This window comes from Erythrolamprus reginae, chromosome 3 (genome assembly GCF_031021105.1).
Source record: "Erythrolamprus reginae isolate rEryReg1 chromosome 3, rEryReg1.hap1, whole genome shotgun sequence".
NCBI lineage: Eukaryota > Metazoa > Chordata > Lepidosauria > Squamata > Dipsadidae > Erythrolamprus > Erythrolamprus reginae.
In genome coordinates this window covers 232699854-232708177 of record NC_091952.1, presented here as the reverse complement: position 1 = coordinate 232708177, position 8324 = coordinate 232699854, and the positions used below count along the sequence as shown (strand labels likewise).

At 38.7% G+C, this 8324-nt stretch overlaps 1 protein-coding gene across 1 annotated transcript in view; it reads left to right on the top strand.

The window, feature by feature from the left end:
* Positions 1 to 5287: 5287 nt before the first annotated feature.
* LOC139165982 (nardilysin-like) overlaps positions 5288 to 8324 on the top strand; it is a 59676-nt gene continuing 56639 nt past the window's right edge. Inside the window, exons 1-2 of the mRNA XM_070749241.1 lie at positions 5288 to 5472; positions 7210 to 7570. Coding sequence (XP_070605342.1) covers positions 5288 to 5472; positions 7210 to 7570 — 546 coding nt within the window. The remainder of the gene's footprint in view (positions 5473 to 7209; positions 7571 to 8324) is intronic.

Below are 8324 nucleotides of genomic sequence, written 5' to 3'. Positions count from 1 at the left end.
TCATGCGTGGGAAAGAAAAGGTGGATAGAGAAAAAATATTTTCTGTATCACACAACACTAGGACGAGGGGGCACTCGCTAAAGCTCATAGGTAAGAAAGTGAAGACAAATAAAGAGAAATATTTCTTCACCCAGAGGGTCATTGGTTTATGGAATTCACTTCCAGAAGAGGTCATGAGAGATGTCAGCCTGGATAGCTTCAAGGCAGGATTAGACAGATTCATGGATGCCAAGTGTATCGGTGGTTATTGAAATGGATGTCCAAGTGCTGCCTTTATGTTGGTTGAGGCAGGCAGAATTCCCTTGGGTACCATTTGTTGGGGGTCAAGGGAAAGGGAGGGTTTTGCCTTCTCTTTCTGCTCAAGATCCCCATGCACAATTGATGGGCTACTGTGTGATACAGAATGCTGGAAGCAATGAGCTTTGGCCCGATCCTGCATGGCTCTTCTTATGTTCATGAAATTCAGATCTCTGGCTTTCTTTGATTGTATTTTCACTTTCCAAAGACATTTGTTGGCTGCAGAAAGTCCCCTTTGCCAGACTCCTGTTTACTAGAACATAAGTTGTAAACATAAACACCTAAGATGGAGGCGCAACTACAATTGGCTCAAGGATGAAAAAAAGGAAAGAGGGTTTGAGTCATACATTCTACAAGGGGGCACAATCTGAGGTTAGTTGGGGGAAAGATCAGAAGCAACATGAGAAAATATTATTTTACTGAAAGAGTATTAGATGCTTGGAACAAACTTCCAGCAGACGTGGTTGGTAAATCCACAGTAACTGAATTTAAACATGCCTGGGATAAACAGATATCCATTCTAAGATAAAATACAGGAAATAGTATAAGGGCAGACTAGATGGACCATGAGGTCTTTTTCTGCTGTCAATCTTCTATGTTTATATGTTTTAAAAAATACACTGGATCATTTGACTGGAATGATATAAGTGTGATATTGTAGATTCTATATCGCTGCAGATTTGTAGACTATAACCTCCAGTCCAATATACCAGAGTTAAAGGGAGATGCTGATTGGCCCCTATGGGAGGGAAATACCTTCCAACTATAGATTATATGGAGCTTTCTTTCCTATTCTGCCAATAACAATAATAGAAACATTCAACCATACCTTTGATTCATTTTTCTAGACCACATCTGTTTCATCAATAACCCCCTTTTTAATAGAATTACCCCATTGTCAAATATCTTATGTTTTCTTATACTTCATCATTATTTTTAATTCTTTGAATCTTTATATTATCCAAAGATTGCTTTCAAATGGGAGGAATCTGGGGCTCTTTTTACCTCTCCCTTACTTTGTAGCAAGAATGTGCAAAACTCTGTGTTCCAATTTCTCTCCCCCCACCTCAATGTTTTACTCCTGGTTCTCAAGCTGAGTTCAGTGTTGGGTGATATCCAGAACATCACAAATCTCTTTTTCTTCATCTTTTGGAAGAGCCACTTCTAGAAAACAATCGCTCTTCTGGAAGAAAGAGCAAGACTGGAATGTCCACAGGCAGTTTGCCATGAGGCACTTTTCATAATAGCCCCAATCATGTAGCAAGTTGCACTGCAAACACTCCACATCCATGCATGAAAGTGCAGCTTGAGTTGCTTGAGCTCAAAGCTTGGAAGGTTACATGGAATAAGATTTTGGTGACCTTGCTTATGCAAGTAAGGGAGACCCAACATTACTGTAAACCTTACTTAGAGAACTAAGATTATATTATATCTATGTATCCATCCATCCATCCTTCTATCTTCTACCTATCTACCTATCTACCTATCTACCTATCTACCTATCTACCTATCTACCTATCTACCTATCTACCTATCTACCTATCTACCTATCTACCTATCTACCTATCTACCTATCTACCTATCTACCTATCTACCTATCTACCTATCTACCTATCTACCTATCTACCTATCTACCTATCTACCTATCTACCTATCTACCTATCTACCTATCTACCTATCTACCTATCTACCTATCTACCTATCTACCTATCTACCTATCTACCTATCTACCTATCTATCATCTATCTATCATCTATATAGTTTTATCATGTATATTTTTGTTATTTGTTTTGCCTAATTAATTTTTTAAAAACTCAGAGCTAAAAATATTATTATGATTCGTTGCATAATCAGCCAGATGTTCAGACTGAATTTGGCATTCCTGACTACCTAGCAAGTACTTTCCAAAGACCTGGGATAGGCAGATGTGGATGTTTGATGGTGTTACAGATATCCTCACAGGATGTAAAGCTATTTTGAGTAAAGCCAACTTTTGGCAATTGACTGGTGGTGAATTTGTCAATGCTGACGGTATCCTAGTGGTAATCCAGTTGTTTTGGGATAGCACCCAAGGCCCCTATTACTATTGGTATAACTTTGCTTTATTTTGCCACAGTAATTCTATTTCTGTTTGCATGTCTGTGTATTTTGTAATCTTCTTTCTCTTCTATTTTGTCATCTCCAGATTCTGCCACATCTACTATCCAGACTTTTATTATTATTATTCAATACTTCAGCCACCTTGAGCTGCTGCAAAAATACAGCTGCTCAAGAGTTGTAACAGATCCCAGTTGGAACCAGCAAATGCTAAAACACCATTATATATAGAAATATTGTAATACATACAGCATCATATCTTCTGAGAAATGGCACAGATTCAATTTAATTGTAGGACAAATGTACAGGACAACAAGCTGGTATATTGCCCAACATTAATATAAAAATGGCAGAATTTCATCGGAACCTTATGAAATAACTGAGAAAGTTCAGTTCTTTTTTCCAGCCAGAACATTAAGAATGCAAAACTAATGATCAGATTATATATTAGGGTTTTTTCTTATTTTCCCCTCCAAGTCCTAATTTATCCTGTAAAAAAACTTTTTGCTACTACTATTTAACTCATAAGTAGTTCATTATAGAACCCAAAATAACAAAGCTGTAAAGGACCTGGAAGGTTTTCTAATCCAATACCCTATTCAATTCAAAGTGTTGGTTATGACCTATAAAGCCCTTCATGGCATCGGACCAGAATACCTCCGGGACCGCCTTCTGCCGCACGAATCCCAGCGACCGGTTAGGTCCCACAGAGTTGGCCTTCTCCGGGTCCCGTCGACTAAACAATGTTGTTTGGTGGGACCCAGGAGAAGAGCCTTCTCTGTGGCGGCCCCGACCCTCTGGAACCAGCTCCCCCCGGAGATTAGAACTGGCCCCACCCTCCTTGCCTTTTGTAAAGTTCTTAAGACCCATCTCTGCCGTCAGGCATGGGTGAACTGACACATCTCCCCCGGGCCTATACAGTTTATACATGGAATGTTTGTGTGTGTGTTTGCTTTTAATAATGGGGTTTTTAGTGTTTTTTAAATTATTAGATTTGTTCTTACATTGTTCTTGTTATTGTTGTGAGCCGCCCCGAGTCTACGGAGAGGGGCGGCATACAAATAAATAAATAAATAAATAAATAAATAAATAAATAAATAAATAAATAAATAAATAAATAAATAAATAAATAAATAAATAAATAAATAAATAAATAAATAAATAAATAAATAAATAAATAAATAAATAAATAAATAAATAAATAAATAAATAAACAAACAAACAAACAAACAAACAAACAAACAAACAAACAAATAAAAGCAAAGCAAAGCAAAGCAAAGCAAAGCAAAGCAAAGCAAAGCAAAGCAAAGCAAAGCAAAGCAAAGCAAAGCAAAGCAAAGCAAAGCAAAGCAAAGCAAAGCAAAGCAAAGCAAAGCAAAGCAAAGCAAAGCAAAGCAAAGCAAAGCAAAGCAAAGCAAAGCAAAGCAAAGCAAAGCAAAGCAAAGCAAAGCAAAGCAAAGCAAAGGACACCCTATACCAGTTATGGCGAACCTTTTTTTCCTCGGGTGTCAAAAGAGTGTGGGCATGGACTATCCTGCATACACCCATAATTTAATGCCTGGGGAGGGCGAAAACAGCTTACCCCCCCCTGAGGCCTTCTGGAGGCCAGTAACTACCTGTTTCCCAATTTCTGGTGGGCCCAGTAGGCTCAGGTTTTGCCCTCCTCTGGCTCCAAAGACTTCCGGGGGTAAAAACGCCCTCCTCCATCCCCCCAGAGGCTCTCTGGAAGCCAAAAATGCCCTTCCAGAGCCTCTGTGAAAGCCAAAAATCAGCTGGCTGGTGCACATATGCACATTGGAGCTGAGATAGGGCAACAGCTCACGTGCCAGCAGATATGGCTTCATGTGCCATATCTCGCACCCATGCCATAGGTTCACCATCACTGCCCTATACCATTTCTGACAGGGGCTGTCCAGGCTCATATTTCATAAGACTTGGATAATTTCAAAATGCATTAACCATCAACTTTCATTCTTAAAAGATAGATTCTAATAAAAGCCTTGCTTTACTATTTGTGCATGCCCTAACTACCGTATATTTCAGAGTATAAGACGCACCTTTTCCTTCCTAAAACAGGCTGAAAATTTGGGTGCCTCTTATACTCAGAATGTAGCTTTTCTGAAATATTTTTTCAGCCCAAACGAGGTGCTAACAATCTTCCCAGCTTCCTACTCCCTCTGAAGAAGTTTTTTCCCCATCCCTAAGTCTTTGCAGGCTTGTTTTCACTATTCCCTCTGAAAAAGGTTTTTTCAGCCCTAACAAGGTGCTAACGATTTTCCCAGCTTGCAAGATTTTTTTATTCCTACTCCCTTAAAAGTAGGTTCTCCCCCCCCCCCTAAGTCTTTGCAGGCTTGTTTTCATTCCTACTCCCTTCAATGATTTTTTTCAGTCCTAACCAGGGAATAAAATAATGTGCTGAAGCTGAACAGACTAAGGACACTAGGCAGATGAATACCTGGTAGGTAGATTCCCCCCCCCCATATTTTTTATTTATTTATTAGATTTGTATGCCACCCCTCTCCGTAGAGTCTCCATAGATTTTCCTCTCCCAAAACTGTCTTATAGTCCGGCGCATATTCTACTCTGAAAAACATGGAATTTAACTGAAATCTGACCTACAACCAAAAATAGAATGAAGTCCTACAAACTATTTTCTGGATTTCTTATGTTCTTTCTTGCCCCTTTAATAATTCTCATGGAATTCTGGTTCTCTCTTTCAGTGATGTCATAAACATATATTATTTCTAAAGCACCTAGTCAACCAATGAGAAGAAAGAGATAAAATGGGCTAGCTGAGGGATAGGCAACTTATTTGGTTTGAACGGAGCTATATAGTTAGTAGACAAGTAGGTCGACTGGCCAGTTCTTTGAAGATCATCTTGAAGCATCCAGAATGTCGGGTGAGACTAAGACCAAAGGAACAGAAAATTGTCCAATTGCACGCTCACAACAGCAGAGGTCACAGAGGTGCCGTAATGAAAGATCTCAACGTGCAGAAGAATTGCGGAAGCGCCGAGCCAAGAAAAATGAGGGAGACCCAGATATTGTAAAGTCTCCCAGCGACCATAAAGAATACAGGTAATTATGAGCTAACAGTAGGAATGGACAACTTGTTTTCTTCCAAAGCAGCATCAGCATCATTATTATTGTTGCCTTCAAAAAACCACTGGACACGTGGCTACTATCACAGTGAGCTTGAAAGTTTTCACAACTATTACTATCAATAACTGTTCATTGCATAGTTAGCCAGATGTTCAGATTGGATTTGGCATTTTTGATCCAGCTATCAAGTCCTTCCCAAGGACCTAGGATAGGCAGATGTGGTTACTTTATGATATTACATCACGGGCTCCTACAGGTACAGTCAGGTACGTGGTACCAGTAGATGCCTGCTGATGACATCACTTCCCGAGTCTTTTTAAAAAATAAAATAAAATTTTAAAACAATCCCTTTGGGCTCTGGGTATGTTTTTTATATCACAGTAAATGAAGTTCAATGTGTATAATTTTAGAAGAGCTGTGTGTGTGTGTGTGTGTGTGTGTGTGTGTGTATATATATATATAGTAGATAATGCATATTTTTGTGTGCCTGTGTGTAATATGTATGTACACATATGGCATATAAACATATAGGATTAAATAGTATATTTTAATAAATTAAAATAATAATTTCCTTGATCAATTTATCTGTATGCTGATACATAATAATTAATATGAAGTATCACTTTGCCCACTTTTGTGGCCCTGGTATGAAAAATATGGAAGCCAGAAAGAATTGGCTTAATTTTCATATTGTTCTTTAAGGCAAAAAAACTAAAAGAGTATGAATGAAAGAGCTTGTTTCATTTGAGAAGAAATTCTGGAATATAAGACATTTTGTCTGCACTCTGCACTCAAATGATATTTATTCACAACATCTGTTCTCTCTGTAGAGACCTGAGAAATGGGTAGCATTAGCGTTTAGACTTATATGCTGCTTTATAGTGCTTTCACAGCCCTCTCTAAGTGGTTTACAGAATCAGCCTATTGCCCCCAACAATCTGGGTCCTTATTTTACTCACCTTGGAAGGATGGAAAGTTGAGTCAACCTTGAGCCAGTGGTGAGAGTTGAACTGCTGAACTACAGCTAGCAGTTAGCTGAAGTAGCCTGCAGCGCTGCACTCTAACTACTGCACCAGCCCAGCTCTTTTGAGTATTTTTAGTCCCTCAATATAACAGAGAGTTCTTACTAAATTGTTAGTACAGGGTACATGGTTGTTAGGGATTGCCATTGTAAACTGCATATTGTACACTTGTACCAAACTTGTACTTAAAGAGTTAATGTGCACTTAAAGGGTTAACTTGTACTTGAAGAGTTAATATTCAAGGCTGTTTCATCACTTTCTCATTGAAGCAATAAAAACTCATTATTCTGCTCAGTCAGGGGGAGTTGTGTTTAAGCTTCGTGCTTGTATAAGCTTCGTGCTTATTATCTATATTGTATTTTGCTTTGTGCTTCTATCTTGTGATTGCTCAGTGCTTATTATTCTGTATTTGCTTCGTGCTTATTTTGGATTGCTATATTTTGTTTATATGTAAATAATACTTATTTAACTAAGTCTGTGTATTGGCTTTATCACACATCCACGCTCTGTTAAAATTCTCTGCTTGGTGATGTCGAAGGTTTCATAGCCTAGCTAAACCGAGACAAGCCAACATAAATACACCATAAATTATATTTCAAAATGCTTTGCAAGGGTTTGCAAGGGAGAATAGCTCATGACAAGGACAATGCCTGTTTATATTGTACATAAATATAGAACCTTATTTTTACAGGTACATCAAATTAATAAATGGCATGAACGTGCTGTTGATTTCTGACTGGACAGTTGACGATTGCACTTCTTCTGATGAATCAGAAACTGAACTAGAGGATCTCCCAGTATCATCTGGAACAGATGAGGAAGAAAGTCTTGATACACAATTTCAGGGAATTGAGAGAAATGATAGGAATATCAAGGATTCAGAGGACGGATCGCTGGATGGTGAAGTTGGAAGCGAAGGAAGTGGTGGCTTTGGCAGTGACAGTATTGCTGAAGGTGATTCTGAGGTGAGGGAAGATCACGATGACCCTGAAGTATACGAAGAATTGGTGAAACAAGAAGATGAAAATAAGATGGGCAGTACAGAAAAGCAGGTATGTTATGAAATAACTTACCATATTTTTTAGACTATAAGACTCACTGGTGTACAAGATGCACCAACATTTCGAAGAGATAAGTAAGAAAAAATAGTTTTTGTCTTCCCATCACTCCAGGCGCGCTCTGCAGGCCTAGCAAACATTCTGTGCATCCCATATTTTGCAAAAAACAGGCCCGTTTATCATCAATTTTTACTAAAAATTGAGACACACAGAGGATTTAGAACGCCTGTAGAATGTTTCTGGGGGCTGAGAGAAGGCAAAGATGCCCCCATTTTGTGAAAAATGGCCCATTTTTGCCCCTCTTCACAAAAAATTTGGATGTTTTTGTGTTCCCCCAGTCCCCAAAAGCACTTTACAGGCCTTGCAAACTTTCTGCGCACCCCATTTCTGTGAAAAACAGGCCCATCTCTTGCAAAAATGGGACATGGTGATGAGGCTTCGGGAGGCCAAAAATTGCTGTATTCTGTGTATAAGACGCACCAACAATGCCACTCTCTTTTAGGAGAGAAAAGGGTGTGTCTTATGTTTTGAAAAATATGGTAGCTACTTGTTAATTGATGTAGTATTAAATAAAATAGACAAGTAATGACTTCTGTGTTTAGTAACCATTCAAAGTTACATCAGTCTTTGAAAAAGTAACTTTACCACTGGTTATCACACTCATAGCTGCCATAACATCTCCATGGTCAGTGTTTTAGATTTAGCTGCTTTGCAACCAGCGGCCATTTTATGATTGCTGCAGTGTCTT